The sequence below is a fragment of the Coregonus clupeaformis genome, chromosome 14 (assembly GCF_020615455.1).
Source record: "Coregonus clupeaformis isolate EN_2021a chromosome 14, ASM2061545v1, whole genome shotgun sequence".
Lineage (NCBI taxonomy): Eukaryota > Metazoa > Chordata > Actinopteri > Salmoniformes > Salmonidae > Coregonus > Coregonus clupeaformis.
The window spans coordinates 14,858,853-14,878,337 of NC_059205.1; the positions used below are offsets into that span (position 1 = coordinate 14,858,853).

The window sequence follows — 19,485 nt, forward strand, 5'->3', positions numbered from 1 at the left end:
CAAACATTTAGCTCTTTTGTGTTGGACATCATTCACGCTGAACTCAAACACACACACACACACACATTACCACTCACATGCCACTGTATGGGAGCACCACAAAATAAACACAGACTCACTTGCCACTGTTACTGAAAACAAACACATGATTACAGGGCACAAGGGCCACAATAAATCAAAGTGCTAGAGGAGGTGGGGAAAGAGGAGGGGAGAAAGAGAGAAAGAGGAAGAGTGAGTGAGCAAAAGAGACAGAGAAAGAGAGAGGGGGTTAAAGGTGTCTTCTCAGAGAAGGTTCTCTCTGTACATCTCTCTGAGTGAGCACAGGGAAGGAAATGAAGTGAACTGTGTTATGAGGTAGATTACTAGGGGATTAGACGTAAACAGATGATTGCACATATCAGGCCCTTGTTGCACTGATGAGACGGGACAGACACACGTGCACACACACGCACGCACGCACGCACGCACGCACGCACGCACGCACGCACGCACGCACGCACGCACGCACGCACACACACACACACACACACACACACACACACACACACACACACACACACACACACACACACACTACAAAGCAGCTCTACACCAGCCCTCTGATAACAAAGCCTTAACTTGGGTACTACATAACAAAGCTTTGAGAGCAGAAAGGAGGGACGAGAACAGTAGACTCTTCCAAAAGGAAGTTGGTTTTGAGATCCGTCACTCGTCACCTTTGACTTCCTGTCTCTGTCTGTCGACAGCCCCCTCCGCCATGTTTGTTCTTTCACATCAAACTAACAACACTCACTCACATACAGGAGGGGGTGAAGGAGGGAAGTGTCAGATAACCAATCATCACTTCTTTCTTTGCCTTATTTATCTCTCCGTTCTTCAAGGATGAGAGGACAACAAGACCCTGTGTTTTGCATGGCAGAGAGAGAGAGACAGGGAGAGACAGACACAAAGATAGACCAACTCACGTAGAGTTCTTCTGAACCTGCTTGATCCATTTGACTTTCTATAGGTATTATTCACCATCTTCTACTGGCTGATTCTACCCCAAACCTGGGAGCTCTGGGTTCAAGGTTATGTCTATTGGTTTGTGCTACACTTATACCTCCCCACCATATTTTCCTCTCTTCTCTCTCCGCCTAAACTGAGGATGATCAAAGCATGGGGCAGACCACCAGATCTCCAAGACTGGGCTCATCAAAGTCACTGATGGTCTACAGATCAGCTAGGAGGCTTGCTCTGATGCCATTGCATTCGGGAGATAGGGTTTATCAGTCCATACCAGGGTTAGAGATAACTGACTGGAGTATACCAAAGGACTCCAGGGGGAGGAGGATGCACAAGGTCAAAGACTGCTGGAAAATGAACACCAGAGCCAGTTAAAGACTGCTGGACAATGAACACTAGAGCCTGTCAGTGCAGATATGACACAGACAGACATGAGAGGGTCAGACAGAGACCAAGAACTTATGTGCCTACCAATGATTTATATATATATACACTACATGACTGCCACCGCGCCTCCATTTTACTACTCCCCCCACCGTTGTAAAAAATATTTTGGAAGCTATAGAAATGCATTTATTAATGTCTACATTCATTTTTACCACGTTTATTCTGTTACAGACCCCTTAACGCGTCAATACTTATAAATTATATTATGTGAGCTAAATACAACAACAACAAAAATATATATATATACACTACCGGTCAAAAGTTTTAGAACACCTAATCATTCAAGGGTTTTTCTTTATTTTTACTATTTTCTACATTGTAGAATAATAGTGAAGACATTAAAACTATGAAATAAAACATATGGAATCATGTAGTAAGTAAAAAAGTGTTAAACAAATCAAAATATATTTTATATTTGAGATTCTTCAAATAGCCACCGCCTTGCTGACAGCTTTGCACACTCTAGGCATTCTCTCAACCAGCTTCATGAGGTAGTCACCTGGAATGCTTTCCTTTATCTTGGCCACATGCTGTAGTGCCAGTACGAGTGCACAGCCCTGTACGTCCTGTGCTGATGCTTCACACAGAGTGTATGGAAATAGGCATTCAGCCAGGACGGGTTGTGTCAGCTCTCCGCTCCAGACCTCCAGTCCGTCTCCACAGTCCAGTCCAGCCTGTTCCTGCTCACCGCACCAAGCCTGTGGTGCGCGTCGCCAGCCCGGTCCGGCCTGTTCCTGCTCCCCGCACCAAGCCTGTGGTGCGCGTCGCCAGCCCGGCCCGGCCTGTTCCTGCCCCTCGCACCAAGCCTGTGGTGCGCGTCGCCAGCCCGGTCCGGCCTGTTCCTGTCCCCCGCACCAAGCCTGTGGTGCGCGTCGCCAGTCCGGCCCGGCCTGTTCCTGCTCCTCGCACCAAGCCTGTGGTGCGCGTCGCCAGCCCGGTCCGGCCTGTTCCTGCTCCCCGCAAAACCAGTGGTGCGTGCGTCAGCCCGGTCCGCTGCTCCCGCCCAAGCCAGTGTGCGCCGTCAGCCCGTCCGGCCCGTTCTGCTCCCCGCAAGCCAGTGGTGCGCGTCGTCACCGGTCCGGCCCGTTCCTGCTCCCCGCACCCAAGCCAGTGGTGTGCGTCGTCAGCCCGGTCCGGCCCATTCCTGCTCCCCGCACCAAGCCAGTGGTGCGCGTCGCCAGCCGGTCCGGCCCGTTCCTGCTCCCCGCACCAAGCCAGTGGTGCGCTCAGTCCGGCACGGTCCGTCCACCGTCGGCGTCGCTGCTCCACTCCGGAGCCAGAGCAATCCGCTCCATCGGTGTCCAGTCCAGCTCCGGCCAGCGGGGCCAGACCAGACCAGGGGCGCTACGGGGGGGTAGAAGGAGAGTGGTGGTCACGCCCGGAGCCGGATCCGCCTCCGAGGCGGAATGCCCACCCGGCCCCTCCCCTGTTGTGTTTGGTTGGCGCGGTCGCAGTCCGCACCTTTGGGGTACTGTCACGCCCTGGCTCTGGGGACTCTTAAATGTTGAGCCAGGGTGTGGACTTGTTATGTTTAGTTTTCTATGGGTTTTGTTCTAGATCGTTTATTTCTATGTTGGCCAGGGTGGTTCCCAATCAGAGACAGCTGTAGCTCGTTGTCTCTGATTGGGGCCCATACTTAGGCAGCCTTTTGGCATTTTAGTTTTGTGGGATCTTGTTCCGTAGGGTTTGTTGTATGACCTAGGACTTCACGTATCGTTTTGTTGTTTTGGTTCGTGTGTACACTTCAATAAAGTATGTACGCCTATCACGCTGTGCCTTGGTCCGCTTCATCATGTAACGATCGTGACAGTCATGCACAAAGTAAATGTCCTAACCGACTTGCCAAAACTATAGTTTGTTAACAAGAAATGTGTGTAATGGTTGAAAAACTAGTTTTAATGACTCCAACCTAAGTGTATGTAAACCTTCGACTTCAACTGTATATAGAAATACATTTTCCTTAAAGTATACTTTTTTTGCGAATACTTATGTTACTGTCCCCACTACAACAAAAACAATACTTAATTACATGTTATTTTGTCCTTGAAACATTTAATTGAAATACTGTAGAATTCCATTCATTCCTGTGGAGGACTGCTTCTTCTGAGGAGTACCAATATGGCCGACCGGTGGCTTCAAACCACTCATTGGCCAATACATAGCAATAGTAATCTAGTGTTTATATACATCATTGGTGTCTACTGACAAATCTAACAATACAGAATGGAATGAGATTATAATAAATCTATTCATGGAGTTGACATAATTTTTTTAATTGAATTAAAATAGTTTGAATTACTGTGCCATATCCCCCTCCACTGGTTATGATAAGAACTACACCATTGACATGGAGCAAAAAGCTGTGGGTGGTGGGTGGTGGGTGGTGGGTGGGTGGGTGGGTGGGTGAAAACCTTGAGATGAGTGTGTTAACATCCTACCTAAGGGCACAGTGAGTCATGCTTTCAGACATCGCTGAGAAGTTCTGATCTTGTTTAAAACAGAAACATGCACCCCCTCCTCCACATCAGCACTCTGTGGTGACAGTTTATGGATGGCATTGCACCATTTCAGTGGACACATATTCAACTGCTGATATAGATATTATCTCAGCAAAAATATATCTGATATTGATATTTTCAATATCAGAAGAGGCATTTGTAGAAGGTCAACACATTGTCCCAAACTCACACCTACACTGTCACTCCCCCACTAATATGTTGTTCAATTGGAGTATTACTAAAATGCATTATGTGAAAAACATTTCATGTAGCTGACCCAAAATCAATAGGCTACTTCTCAGAAATCTGTATGTGGATGACTTTTCAATAGCAGCTGCACATATTGGAGAGTTTAAAGTGGCTTAATGACTAAAAAGCATTCGAAAATCGTCATAGTTGCCACAGCAGTAGCGAATGCTGAGTGCTGTTAAACAATTATTGATTTGAGCTTTTATCAATTGATTTGAAGCTATTAAGCCATATACAACTGTCCAAAACCATGCTTGAAACATGCACTTTCTATTGATCTTCTGTAGTTAGGCCACGTCTTTTCTTTCATAGTGCTACACCAAATTCTGGCCTCAATCGAACCCACATAGTGGTATTTACCCCATAGCTATTTTTCCCATGGCATTTGTTATTGAGACTAATTGAATGTTGAGTGCTGCATGAGAACACTATAATAGCATTTATTTTATCTAGGTCAGGTGATCTGGGTTTGCTCTTGTCAGCTTTCTGCAGGAACACCACTAAATGGGTCATGGTACAGACAAGGGGTTTTGACAACCTGCTATTGCTTCATAACTTCACCACAAACACTCTCATACAGTGGAGGCTGCTGATGGGAGGATGGCTCATAATAATGTCTGGAACGGTATAAATGGAATGGCATCAAACACACGGAAACCACGGAAACCATGTGTTTGATGTATTTGATACCATTCCACTTATTCCGCTCCAGCCATTACCACAAGCCAGTCCTCCCCAATTAAGGTGCCACCAACCTCCTGTGCTCTCATAATATTATTGCTGACAAAGCTGAGCTTGCAAAAGGTCTTTGATTTATGATATTGAATATTAGAGTTTGAATATTATACAGTGGGGAAAAAAAGTATTTAGTCAGCCACCAATTGTGCAAGTTCTCCCACTTAAAAAGATGAGAGAGGCCTGTAATTTTCATCATAGGTACACGTCAACTATGACAGACAAAATGAGGAAAAAAAATCCAGAAAATCACATTGTAGGATTCTTAATGAATTTATTTGCAAATTATGGTGGAAAATAAGTATTTGGTCAATAACAAAAGTTTCTCAATACTTTGTTATATACCCTTTGTTGGCAATGACACAGGTCAAACGTTTTCTGTAAGTCTTCACAAGGTTTTCACACACTTTTGCTGGTATTTTGGCCCATTCCTCCATGCAGATCTCCTCTAGAGCAGTGATGTTTTGGGGCTGTCGCTGGGCAACACAGACTTTCAACTCCCTCCAAAGATTTTCTATGGGGTTGAGATCTGGAGACTGGCTAGGCCACTCCAGGACCTTGAAATGCTTCTTACGAAGCCACTCCTTCGTTGCCCGGGCGGTGTGTTTGGGATCATTGTCATGCTGAAAGACCCAGCCACGTTTCATCTTCAATGCCCTTGCTGATGGAAGGAGGTTTTCACTCAAAATCTCACGATACATGGCCCCATTCATTCTTTCCTTTACACGGATCAGTCGTCCTGGTCCCTTTGCAGAAAAACAGCCCAAAGCATGATGTTTCCACCCCCATGCTTCACAGTAGGTATGGTGTTCTTTGGATGCAACTCAGCATTCTTTGTCCTCCAAACACAACGAGTTGAGTTTTTACCAAAAAGTTCTATTTTGGTTTCATCTGACCATATGACATTCTCCCAATCCTCTTCTGGATCATCCAAATGCACTCTAGCAAACCTCAGACGGGCCTGGACATGTACTGGCTTAAGCAGGGGCACACGTCTGGCACTGCAGGATTTGAGTCCCTGGCGGCGTAGTGTGTTACTGATGGTAGGCTTTGTTACTTTTGGTCCCAGCTCTCTGCAGGTCATTCACTAGGTCCACCGTGTGGTTCTGGGATTTTTGCTCACCGTTCTTGTGATAATTTTGACCCCACGGGGTGAGATCTTGCGTGGAGCCCCAGATCGAGGGAGATTATCAGTGGTCTTGTATGTCTTCCATTTCCTAATAATTGCTCCCACAGTTGATTTCTTCATACCAAGCTGCTTACCTCAGTCTTCCCAGCCTGGTGCAGGTCTACAATTTTGTTTCTGGTGTCCTTTGACAGCTCTTTGGTCTTGGCCATAGTGGAGTTTGGAGTGTGACTGTTTGAGGTTGTGGACAGGTGTCTTTTATACTGATAACAAGTTCAAACAGGTGCCATTAATACAGGTAACGAGTGGAGGACAGAGGAGCCTCTTAAAGAAGAAGTTACAGGTCTGTGAGAGCCAGAAATCTTGCTTGTTTGTAGGTGACCAAATACTTATTTTCCACCATAATTTGCAAATAAATTCATAAAAAATCCTACAATGTGATTTTCTGGATTTTTTTTTCTCAATTTGTCTGTCATAGTTGACGTGTGCCTATGATGAAAATTACAGGCCTCTCTCATCTTTTTAAGTGGGAGAACTTGCACAATTGGTGGCTGACTAAATACTTTTTTTCCCCACTGTACATGACAGCTAAACACTCACTGATCAACAAACCTTTTCATGTCAATGTGGGGTGATGTTACTCTGTTTGGGAAACAAAATGCATACTGCAGTGAAGTCGAGGGGAGCCTGAGTTGGCCTTCAGCATGCAACCGTCTGTCAGCCCAACAATTCATTCGGCCTAGATGTCCGTACCTCTAGATTAAGTCCCTAGATTTGTAAGGACACTACTGTATGTATATCAGTCAAAACACACACCATTCAAGCACCTTTAGGTAAGCACCGTTGATATGACCTTTACCAGGTTATCTGACTGACAACAAATTAGCATACAGCAACAACCAGTGCAACAACGGATATAGGCCCGAACTAAACAGGTCATGTGAACAGGTCATGGACAGTGGTAGAGAACAACATTAACACAATATCTGTGTCACTAAACTGCCCCGTTAGCATCTCTGTCAGCCATGATGCAGAGATGGGCTTCCTGTCCTCAATTTAGTAACCACAGGTTAGGAGTGTATGACATGATTGACACGTATCAGTATCATCCACAAACGCACACATGCACACATCTATTTGTAGGGGTATATACAGTAGGATCAGTCAGTAGGTGTGTTTTGTGAATATTTTCTGGTCCTACGTACCATCACCATGGCTCCCAGATACCTGGAGACAATCCTTTTTCTCTGCTGCGTTGTGACCATGTTCAGTTCTACCTCAGCTGCATGTAAGTTTACCTGGTAACCAATTGACCTGTTTAAGAGTTTGCCCATGTATATGTACCACTTTTGTTTTACCAAGGTCTGATAAGGTCTAGCTGTGAGACCTGCCAACTCTGTTTTGGGGTCATATTGGTTAGGTTAGATCAGATTAGAAGCTTATATTGTAGATCCCAGAATAGATTACAGTGAAATAACATTTTACATTGGTCTGCATGTGTGTGTGGCATGTGGCTGACTGATGTTTGTGTATGTGTTCAGATGGTCCTAGGAAACTTTACTGTTGTGTGGAGTACCAAGAGAAGCCTGTACCCTACCAGCAGATAAAAGGCTACAAACTACAGAGCTCCAAGGAGGTGTGCAACATCAACGCTATCATGTAAGCCCTGAACAAATTATACACACACACACTTTGACCATACTCTTAGAATGTATGCTCATATTTTGTCATCTCTATGAGGTTAAGGTTTAAAGCTACAGTCCTTAATTGAAACAATAACAAAGCCTTCACCCCGCCTCTGTTTTGGTAAAAAGCTGGGGTATAGGCCTGGAGAAATGTAACCTCTCTCAAATTCATAGACAGAGCTATGAATGCAAGGACTGACCCTCCACAATATACAAACTATAGTTTTAACCATGTTGAGGCTATATTGTTTACTTTACATTTACATTGTTTACAAAACAAGCTAATATTTTGGGTTCTGATGGGGTATAACAGGTGAACTAAACTCATGAGGCATTTCTAAGTTATATTCTTCAATAATAAATGGGTATATATCATTAATTTGTAAGTCCAAAAATGTATGTAGCAACTAAGAATTCTAGCTTTAAGTGTGTTTTCTGTTGTAGCTTCTATACCTTGAAGAACAAAAAGGTATGCGCCAGTGTTAAGGACGAATGGGTGAGGAAGGCTCTGGCTCGTCTCAGGTACACAAACACACTCCTCTTAAGACACAGATGCTGCTTATCAACTGTAACACCAGTGTTACACTAGTGTATACTCCTTTATGTTATACCAGGGAAATTGTGTTTTCATAGCTAGTGCTGACAGTGAGGACTTGTGAAGAGCAGAATCAACAACCTCTGCATAATCAAAACAGTTGCTTTGTGATGTGTTAAAGTTCAAATTAGCCACTGTTAAGTACCAGTGGCCTTGCTTTGGCCCCAAGTGAGAGCAGGTCCGCCGGAGCCATAGCCCAGTGAGACAAATGGTGCCGGCCCTCGTAGATAAAAACAGAAAAGTCTGAGCCTTTTGGGTAAAACACTGTGGTAAATCCTGTATGGAAATTTTCCAAAAGCATTCTCACTTTAACTACACACACCAAAATGTCTCAGAACTACAAATACACCAAAACTACAAATACAGCAGTTACAAGACTGGATGTCAATCGAACTTGCCATACGGGTTTTACGCCATGTACAAACTACTGCCTTCCTGAGTTTCATATTCTGTGTCATATGCAGCTTCAAACTGAAGAAGATGTCTGGCAGCAACACTGTGACGGGCAAAACCCCCCACCCCGATCTGAAAGGAACATTCAACCACAGCAACACAACATTCTCCAACATCACCAGTAATCACAACATTCAGTAATGTGGCCATATGATGCAGATATTATTTTAAAATATAATGCATTGCATTGCATTAGTTCTGACGTTTACTGTTGTTAATGATTGTAGTACTATATTCATGCTTAAGCTTACAGGTGTCCTCTGATTCCACAATATAAGCTATTTTAGTCAAAGGCTTCAATGAGTTCTATTTTTCAACATTTAAATGTTGAATGTGTGTTTCTTTTAAGGTCGGCAGAAATAAATAATTTGATATATTGCCAGCCTTGATTATTTATTTGAGTCACATTACTGTAGAACTAGAGCTGACAATGGCATGGACATTAGTTGTGAATGTGATTGTGAATTGAAACATAGATCAACAGTGCAGTGCAGTGCAAAACCATAAACCATCATGACTTCAAATGGCCACCTGATTCACTGAGACAAACCAAGAGCTTGGGAAAATTACTGTATATTTAATCATTTTGAATTATATAAAGCCAATTTATACAATTTTCTCAATTCAGTTAAAGCACAACAAATCCATCATATTATGAGGTGCGTGTATTTGTGTTTAGAAGACGCCGTAGCACATCTGCTGGAAGGTGTCCATGCGTGCCACCTCACAGATGATGTCACCGGTGGCCGTGTCCTTGTCGTCCTCGCTCTCGAGAGGCTTGGGGACCGGGGTGCCCTGCTTAAGGTCATACATCAGCTGGAGGGGACACAACAGTTACAATACAGACCAATATAATCACAATATAGGCCTAGACACAAAATAAACAGGGACACACTCATCCTCTGTTGTGCAATACAAGCTAACAAGGTTTTAGTTGAAAGTAGATGCAGAAACATCACATCACCGCTTCTAATAATATGTCCAAAACAGGTGAAACAATTCCATTATGTGTGTACTCTACCTGGAGGTACTCCTCAAAGTTGATGGACTTGTAGTTGTCCTTGTCTGCCGTATTAAACATCTCTTTTCTGGCCTCCATAGTTGATGCATCATTGACCATGTTCAGAGAAGCGCAACTGTCAGGGGGTAGAGGGAGGTGTCTGTGCTAGCAGTACACACTTTATTCAAGTGTGATGGTTTAAAACCATGACAGAGACTCACAATAAGACTACTAGTAGGCCTACCTCATTATTGTAGATGGAATTTGTATATGTGCTGCCACCTACAGCCACCTAGCATTCAGCTAAATATCACTGAGTAGCCACATGACATCAAAAGTCACATCTGAATGTCCTATGTTCACTCACAACTCGCTGAAGTCCAGCAGGCGGTCTTTGTTGGTGTCAAAAATCTCAAACTGCCATCTCATGTTGAGCAGGTCATCAGCTGTCCAGTGGGGAAACTTGTTCTTCAGATCCAACACACTGGTGTTCCAGTCATAGCTATACTCTGCACGCAGGCAGATACACATGGGTTACATTTATAAAACACAGCAGGCCAAATAATCCACACAAGTAGGCCTTCTAGCTATGTAGGCTATCTTGGTACGCTCTAATGTTAGCTTGTTTGCATTGCATGATGGTATAGCCAAAGATTATTTAGTATGTATAGCCTAGTTAGCCCATTCATAGACGCTAACTCCCTTTAGCGCCTATTGACGATAGTATCGGGGGAGTTTTGTTAAGAGCCCAGACACTTGCTCTAAAAGTTAACCCTCATCGCTTGCGGTACGGTTTTGGAAACATAAGGAACATATCTTTCATATCAGCAAGATTTTTTAAAAGTACAATTACTACACACCATTATAGGGTTAGGGTTCCCACACGGCCATATTTCCATGTTACAGCGCTTGTTTATGGAAAACAGACGGAAGTGAGTCAACTCTTTCACCACAGATGAGAAAGTGCGACATCAGCAGATGTGGTGGATTGAGACGCATCCAATGCAAAAAAACAGATCTCTTAATTTAAACGGAAGCATTTTGATGGGGTTTATTTTATTATGTTACTTAGATTGACGTATGTCAATCGACTCTATGTGGTTAACTTGCCTCCTCCCCGTCATCTACACTGATTGAAGTGGATTTAACAGGTGACATCAATAAGGGATCATAACTTTGACCTGGATTCATCTGGTCAATCTATGTCATGGAAAGACCAGGTGTTCCTAATGTTTTGTACACGCAGTGTATACAGTATGTGATTATTGAAAAAATCTGTACGTTTGCTTTAATATCATCCTAAATGAAGATATTATATTATTTTGCTATATCGAATGAATTTCTATAACACTACTTTCCATGATGTGGACAGTACTATATGTGTTATTACATTACACAAGCTGACATTTTGACCACATCGAATTGGGGGGAATTACAGTGCCTTCAGAAAGTATTCATACCCATTGACTTATTCCACATTTTGTTATGTTACAGCTTGAATTCAAAATGGATTAAATATATTTTTTTACACAGATTTGTTTCTACACTCAATATCCCATAATGGCAAAGTGAAAATATGTTTTTAGAAAATGTTTACTAATTTATTGAAAATGAAATACAGAAATATCTAATTTACATAAGTATTCACAGCCCTGAGTCAATACATGATAGAATCACCTTTGGCAGCGATTACAGCTCGGAGTCTTTCTGGGTAAGTCTCTAAGAGCTTTGCACACCTGTACTGTACAATATTTGCACATTATTATTTTTAAAATTCCTCAAGCTCTGTCCAGTTGGTTTTTGATTATTGCTAGACAGCCATTTTCAAGTCTTGCCATAGATTTTCAAGCCGATATAAGTCAAAACTGTAACTAGGCCATTCAGGAACATTCAATGTCGTCTTGGTAAGCTACTCCAGTGTATACTTGGCCTTGTGTTTTAGGTTATTGTCCTGCTGAAAGGTGAATTTGTCTCCCAGTGTCTGTTGGAAAGCAGAATGAACCATATTTCCCTATAGGATATTGCCTGTGCTTAGCTCTATTCCATTTCTTTTTATCCTAAAAAACTCCCTAGTCCTTGTCGATGACAAGCACTACCCATAACATGATGCAGACACCGCCATGCTTGAAAATATTTAGAGCGGTACACAGTGATGTGTTGTGTTGGATTTGCCCCAAACATAACCAGATTTTTTGCAGTTTTACTTTAGTGCCTTATTGCAAACAGGATGCATGTTTTGGAATATTTTTTATTTTGTACAGGCTTCCTTCTTTTCACTCTGTCATTTAGGTTAGTATTGTGGAGTAACTACAATGTTGTTGATCCATCCTCAGTTTTCTCCTATCACAGCCATTAAACTCTGTAACTGTTTTAAAGTCACCATTGGCCTCATGGTGAAATCCCTGAGCGGTTTCCTTCCTCTCCGGCAACTGAGTTGGGAAGGACACCTGTATCTTTGTAGTGACTGGGTGTATTGATACACCATTCAAAGTGTAATAAAAAAAATCACCATGCTCAAAGGGATATTCAATGTCTGCTTTTTTTTGTTCACCCATCTACCAATAGGTGCCCTTCTTTGCGAGGCATTGGAAAACCTCCCTGATCTTTGTGGTTAAATCTGTGTTTGAAATTCACTGCTCAACTGAGGGACCTTAGAGATAATTGTGTATGTGGGGTACAGAGATGTCATTCAAAAATCATGTTAAACACTATTATTGCACACAGAGTGAGTCCATGCAACTTATTATGTGACTTGTTAAGCACTTGTTACTCCTGAAATTATTTAGGTTTGCCATAACAAAGGGGTTGAATACTTATTGACTCAAAAATTTCGAAAAACCATCATTCCACTTTGACATCATAGGGTATTGTGTGTAGGCCAGTGACACAAAATCTAAATTTTATCCATTTAAAATTCAGGCTGTAACAACAAAATGTGGAAAAAGTCAAGGGGTATGAATACTTTCTAAACGCACTGTACACATTATTTTGACCTCAGATTGGTGATGTTAGTAGAAAAGTGTATAGGCAACACGATGACACAAGATCAATTGCTTAAAACAGATCAATATCTTTGGTTTTGTACTGCTGATTTTGTCAACAGGGGGTCGCAGGACTTACAACTCAGCTATTATTTTATTTCTCAAATGGCACGGATAATTCGGGGCGGTCTCTCTATAAAAGTCACTGGCCACACACCAATACTCTGATTTGACAGTCAAACTATCACTTAAATAGCAACCAACTGTTGTCACTGTTGATATCCTAAGGCGGGTTGTGATTCGTTGAAGTTAACTATCAGAAAAAGTGGTTTGTTCCCTTTTCCGTGATGGCAGCCTCCCGAAATCAACATCCGCCATTCCAAAATATAGATAGAAGACTTCAACAAATTCTCATCTAATCAACCATGTATAGGTTATTCCAAGTTTCCGTGTGGCCTTTGTATAATGTACGTTTATACAACGCATACTACCCAAACGTTTTGCCCCCGTTCTATTGAGTTCAACGTGTAATGATATGAATGATTAACAAGAAAGTGTTGTTACGTTACACTTGCCGCGTTGGCGATCCACTTCAATCAAAACGCAACACTTAAAAATGTAGCTTGTCTTCTACAAGTTGTCCTCTACCAGGGATATACAAATTATTCCCAGATTCTGTATGGTTTTTGAGCTGTGTTAGTTTTAACAGGACGTGCAACCTAATCCCCCCCTCGCTCTATTGATTTGAACTTGATATCGATATGAGTAATTGACAAAACAGTGTTGCGTTTCCCTTTCTGTTTTGGCGACCCCCGTATCAAAATTCAACATTGAAATGTAGCTGACTATCTTCTGCAGGTTGTCCTCTAACCTGTGATGTAAAAAATACCTCCAGTTTCCATGTGGTTTTTTAGTTGTGTTAGTTTCAACAGCATGTACAACCTGATTTCCTCCCTAATCAATATGAGTGATTTATTGTCAATTGTCAAAACAACAGGGTTGTTGGTGCATGTGCAGTTTATAAGGTGCTCGTTTAAAAAAATACAAGTAATATGATTACTATTGTTGTGTAGATAATACATTTTAATGTTTAGGTTTTCAATATATCACAAACTGTTTCTGCATATTGGTTATTGATTTGGACACTTTAAAACTGTGTTTTGACATTGGGCTATTTATTAAAATGTCTTGTCAACAGGAAGCAGCGACAGCATAATTTTCAACAAAAGTTTTAGGAATATAAATGGAACTTTCAACATTAATTTCCAATGGTATGAGTCTAAAAACGTGCTGTGATTGATTTAATTCATGATATACCAGAATTCACCAAAATGGGTTTGCCCTGCCTATGTTTAGATGGAGTATTTGGCTGTTAAGGCTGTATTTCTTCATTATTTTATAGTCCTAGTTAAAATTTCTCTAATGAAAAACGTTTTTTTCATGATTATTGTATTTATTATTATTGTATTTAAAATTTTCTGTGTGTCCCTGATATCACTTTCCACCCTGTTACTATGTAGTAATTCTCCTTTTAGAAAACAGCCCCTTCCCACAATGACATCAAGTTCAGGAAGTATCATAATTTTTTGGGTGGGAAAGCAATGCAACACAAAATATATACACTATATGACCAAAATTATGTGGACACCTGCTCGTCAAACATCTCATTCCAAAATTCCAAAAACAATGGGCATTAATATGGAGTGGGTCCCCCCTTTGCTGCTATAACAGCCTCCACTCTTCTGAGAAGGCCTTCCATTAGATGTTGGAACATTGCTGCGGGGACTTGCTTCCATTCAGCCACAAGAGCATTAGTGATGTCGGGCACTGATGTTGGGCGAGTAGGCCTGGCTCGCAGTCGGCGTTCCTATTCATTCCAAAGGTGTTCGATAGGGTTGAGGTCAGGGCTCTGTGCAGACCAGTCAAGTTCTTCCACACCAATCTCGACAAACCATTTTTGTATGGACCTCAATTTGTGCGCGGGGGCATTGCTGAAACAGGAAAGGGCCTTCCCCAAACTGTTGCCACAAAGTTGGTGATGTTGAAGCGTGATTCATCACTTCAGAGAATGCGTTTCCACTGCTCCAGAATCCAATGGCGGCGAGCTTTACACCACTCCAGCCGACACTTGGCATTGCGCATGGTGATCTTAGGCTTGTGTGCGGCTGCTCTGCCATGGAAACCCATTTCATGAAGCTCCCACGACGAACAGTTCTTGTGCTGACGTTACTTCCAGAGGCAGTTTGGAACTCGGTAGTGAGTGTTGCAACCGAGGACAGACAATTTTTACGCGCTACACGCTTCAGCATTCGGTGGTCCAGTTCTGTGAGTTTGTGTGGCCTACCATTTCGGGGCTGCTGTTGTTGTTGCTAGACGTTTCCACTTCACAATAACAGCACTTACAGTTGACCGGGGCAGCTATAGCAAAGCAGAAATTTGACGAACTGACTTGTTGGAAAGGTGGCATCCTAGGACGGTGCCTCGTTTAAAGTCACTAAGCTCTTTAGTAAGGCCATTCTACTTCCAATGTTTGTCTATGGAGATCGCATGGCTGTGTGCTCAATTTTATACACCTGTCAGCAACGGGCGAGGCTGAAATAGCCAAATCCACAAATTTGAAGGGGTGTCCACATACTTTTGTATTTATAGTGTATATACACTCGGTTGTATCTATTTTTCCATGTTTCATAATGCTAGTCTGTTTGTCTAACTCATACATTTCCACCCTGTTGTTAGGCTAAATTATAGAGAAAATTAATCAAATTTAAAAAATGTTAAATACATTTCATATATACATTAAAATCCTATTCAAGTGTTTACCATTATGATAGCTTAATCTCAATCACCCACAGTGCTATGGCTAATTTAGGTTACAAATTTCAACCCGGTTAGGATTATGCAATGACTGTATAGGATTAATTTTATGCACCTAACAGGGCTTTAACATTATGCAATGACTGTATGGGATTAATTTTATGCACCTAACAGGAATTTAAGTGCCTGAGTTTGACCAATTTGTTTTTGCCTGAAAGTCAAACATGTCCTATTTCTAATAGAATATGTAAAAAATGTAAAATATATAATTTTCCCCCAAAAATTATGAGGTCCAAACTCACTGTCAAATTTGGCGGTCTCTTTGATAGAGCGGATCCTCTGCTGGATCATGTCATATGTGTAGCGCAGATTAATCTCATGCATTTCCATTGCAAAATTCATCTCGTCAGAGTCTGGTGTGGCGTTTGGAAACAAGAATGGTAAACCAGCCATGCACAGGTTACTAATTTAGCTAGCTAGCTAACGTTAACTAGCTAGCTATGTACGTTAACTGTTACGTGTTAGCTAGCTAGCGAACGTTAGCTAGCTACTAAAGGTTGTTGACATTACCTTCATTGAAATCAGGATCAACATAACTTTCTGGCTCTTTCACCAGTGGATATGACAATGACATCCCCATCTTGCAAACTACCCTGGCTAGTTTGCACCTGTCAAGAATACAAGTACAGTACATTTAGGATAGCTGTTAACTGCTGGCCAACTACAGTAGATTAGTAAGTAGCTAGCTAGGTACGTTAACGGTTCCAACTAGTGTATTTTGCATAATCTTTTGAATAATTTTGCTCGCTATTTATTTAGCGAATAACACGATATCTAACTTAGCTAGCTAACGTTATACATTTCTCATCAAACCTCTGTTTCACTTCATTTGATAGACAGGCTCCAGGTGAAATTTAAATAATTTCACTAGCTAGATGGTTAGCTAGCAAGCAAATTACTAGCAACGGTCTGAAAGGTCAGTTTGGAATTTCAGATTTTTGAAAGTAAACGTCAGAATGTCGCGTGTCAAAAAGCCGGTTGATCGAGAAGCTTTTATTCCCTTCATCTAATTTCCTTCACCTGACTGATGTGCAGGACACAACATATTTCCACAGAGTTTTCATTTCTGTTAGGCGTCCACCATATTGCATCAACTATAATGCAACCCTAGAACCTAATGAAACTTCGAAGTCAGTGTAAATGAAAGAGAAGAAATAAGGAAAGGTCACTGTCGACAATTGCAAGTCAAACGATACGTGTTCATACATGTTGAAGGCAAGCTGCAATGCTACGTTGAATCCGCCTGGTGGCGACAACAATCCATAAGTAGAGGCGATTCAGCCAAAGTGTGGTTCAGTATGAAGAAATTAGTATATGGAGTATAAAGCCAATTCATCCATGCAAATGGAGAATTTACAATACGCAGGACTCGTTTTTATAACGCAATGACTACGGGATTGATTATAAGATGGGATAGCAAGGGATTCCGTTGTTTTATTTTGTATAAATATTTGACATACATTCTTACATCTCCATTCTCCATTGGAGCTTTTATTTAAATTTGGAAATAGGCTGTTAACCTTTGACTTTAAGATATACATCACATGACTGAACTGCATGTTAATAGCATATAGCAAACTGCATTTCATACAAAGCCATTCACTCCACATTTAACACCCAATAAATATTTCAACTGGCAATAAATAATAAATACACCAGCTTTTCTCACAATATCTAAATGGCTTTAAATATACCTTCTATAGCATAAATAATTTAATTTAAAAGTTGATAATTTCAATTACAGGTTTAAACAATGCTATCCCTCAAGTTCAGCCAGTGATGATGATGATGATGAAGAACGTCCTCTATGGGGAGGTGGTGGGGGAGGTGGTGGTGGTGTTCTGTGTGTTCAGTAATCTTCTGGACATCCTAGAAGAAACAGCAGCACAGTGAGCATTTCAACGTCTTTCCTTCAACCATTTATTTATTTTACACCCAGTCTTTTCTCTTATGGCCTTTGTGCAAGTCTTTGTGCAGGTCACCTACTCTAGCCAGCCATGAAAATACGTAACAGTGAGTATTACACTATGTATATGAATGAATATGACTGACTATTGATCACTCATTGGGTATATTGTTGATGACTTACTCCAGCTGAAAGAATGTGTGTCGAACCCAGGCCTCTTTCCAATGGCTGCAGATGATCTCTCCATCTTCAGTCTCGAAGCTATGTGGAACACAAGATGACAACATTTAGACAACTGTCCTACTCTTGTCCTAACTCATTCATCTGACTGGAGGTTGTAAATGTGGGCCTATACATTTTATTTGTGAAGTTCTGTTGGGATGGGAGGTTCTTACATGACAGCATTGACGCAGGGAAGGGCCTTTTTCTGAATTCTGGCGCCTATGATGGGTACTGTGATTTTCTGCCTGGAGACCTCTGTGCAGCAGTTGTGAACCTTGTTTGCATCTGAAGAATTAAAGAAGCATATGTGGTTTAGGATAAAATGTTTTAACCCACCACCACCCCCCCGCTCTAATATCTAATTTTATTCCAGAAAATATTGTATTTACAGAGTTAATAAAACACATACTTTGGGCTAAACCAATAACTTTGCCAAGGGTTTCAGATCTCTTGGCATTATCTTAGTTGTTAGATGAACAGATGCAAAGTTGTTGGGTCAAGTCCAACATATCCCCCAAATTCACTACATCAGTAAACTGTACTTACCAGTGTCAGTGGCCGTTAACGAGAGAATGACAGCGAAGAGAGCGAGGCACGCCATTGGTCCGTAGCACAGCTGCATGGTTGCTATAGAGATGTTCTGTAGTGTTCTCAACTGTGTTCTTGTCTGATTCAGAAGGCTAGAACCGGCTGGAGGAGAGGAGATGACTGATCTTTCTTGACCAGAGCCTCAGCTTTTAAACCCTAAAAAGAGGAACCTGATCTAGTCTGTCCGGATCTGTGTTTTTTTTTCAGAGTGAGGGGGACGGGGGACGGGGGGGGGAAACACCCATGAGTGCTTCTGCTTAGTCAGACGTTTCCTGTAAAGATTGCATAATTAAGACCAAGGTGTGCTGATTGAATGATGGTCAGGCCGCTGGCTAGATGGATTCAGGCCTATAGATTTCTCTAGTGTTGGAAAATTTAGCATTTATGTTGGATTTAGGTTAGGGGATGGTTCTTTCATGAGTCCTATAGGGACCTGAATGTGCACGGCCTAGTCCATTGAATCAAAACAAACCCAGGGCTAGGGATTCAGTGGTGAAAATCATATTTGTGGTTAGAAAGTGCCAAGTCCTTTCTACCATGACCAGATTGTGATGTCCGCTGTGCAGCGTTTGGTACTTGGGGTCTGTGTGTGTGTGTATGCACTACACAAAATGTGTAGAATAGCAGGGAATTAGCTTTTAAAAAATTCTCGGCCTCATTGCAAAATATGCAGAATAGTATGACATTAGCTATAAAACTGCAAATTTTTCTATATGTCCCATGGCAAAATGTATAGAATTGCAGGAAATTAGCCCTTGCTCAGACCTTGCAGGTGGGCCCCGCGAAACTGCGGTATGCCACTTTGTGTATTTGTATGTGAATGTGTGGCATGGTGGGGTGACGAGGTCCAAAAGTGAAGATGTCAGCAGATGTGTTTGGGTATGCTGTGAGGTCATGAGATCATGTGCTGGTGACTGCACACATTTCCTCAGCCCTCCTTCCTCCTCTCCCGCCCGCCCTTCCCCTCCCTCTTTCCATCCTTCCTCCCTCCATCCAGATCGGACCATTGCGGTCAGAGCAGGAAAGAGAAAAGAGGAAGAAAGAGGGAGAGTCTTCCGTTCCCTGAAACCAAGTGCACCAGCCTCAGACCACACCAATCCTTTGGGGAAGTTGGGTATGGT

The 19,485-nt window shown here is 42.0% G+C and overlaps 2 protein-coding genes across 3 annotated transcripts; one reads left to right on the forward strand and one right to left on the reverse strand.

The window, feature by feature from the left end:
* The first annotated feature begins 7,190 nt into the window (after positions 1-7,190).
* LOC121581563 (C-C motif chemokine 20) lies at positions 7,191-9,175 on the forward strand. Its single transcript, XM_041897062.1, has 4 exons — positions 7,191-7,348; positions 7,602-7,719; positions 8,190-8,267; positions 8,805-9,175. The coding sequence occupies exons 1-4, from the start codon at positions 7,273-7,275 to the stop codon at positions 8,932-8,934; spliced, it is 402 nt and encodes a 133-aa protein (XP_041752996.1). The 5' UTR covers positions 7,191-7,272; the 3' UTR covers positions 8,935-9,175.
* Positions 9,176-9,350: 175 nt separating this feature from the next.
* si:ch211-122l24.6 (uncharacterized protein LOC557261 homolog) lies at positions 9,351-16,591 on the reverse strand. 2 transcript variants are annotated; one of them, XM_041897064.2, is made up of 6 exons: positions 16,462-16,591; positions 16,159-16,256; positions 15,891-16,001; positions 10,161-10,302; positions 9,815-9,929; positions 9,351-9,609 (listed from the first exon to the last, which is right to left on the reverse strand). In XM_041897064.2, the coding sequence occupies exons 2-6, from the start codon at positions 16,226-16,228 to the stop codon at positions 9,469-9,471; spliced, it is 579 nt and encodes a 192-aa protein (XP_041752998.1). In that variant the 5' UTR covers positions 16,229-16,256; positions 16,462-16,591; the 3' UTR covers positions 9,351-9,468. The 2 variants fall into 2 exon arrangements, with proteins under 2 accessions (XP_041752998.1, XP_041752999.1); XM_041897065.2 differs by lacking the exon at positions 15,891-16,001.
* Between the last annotated feature and the right edge of the window lie 2,894 nt (positions 16,592-19,485).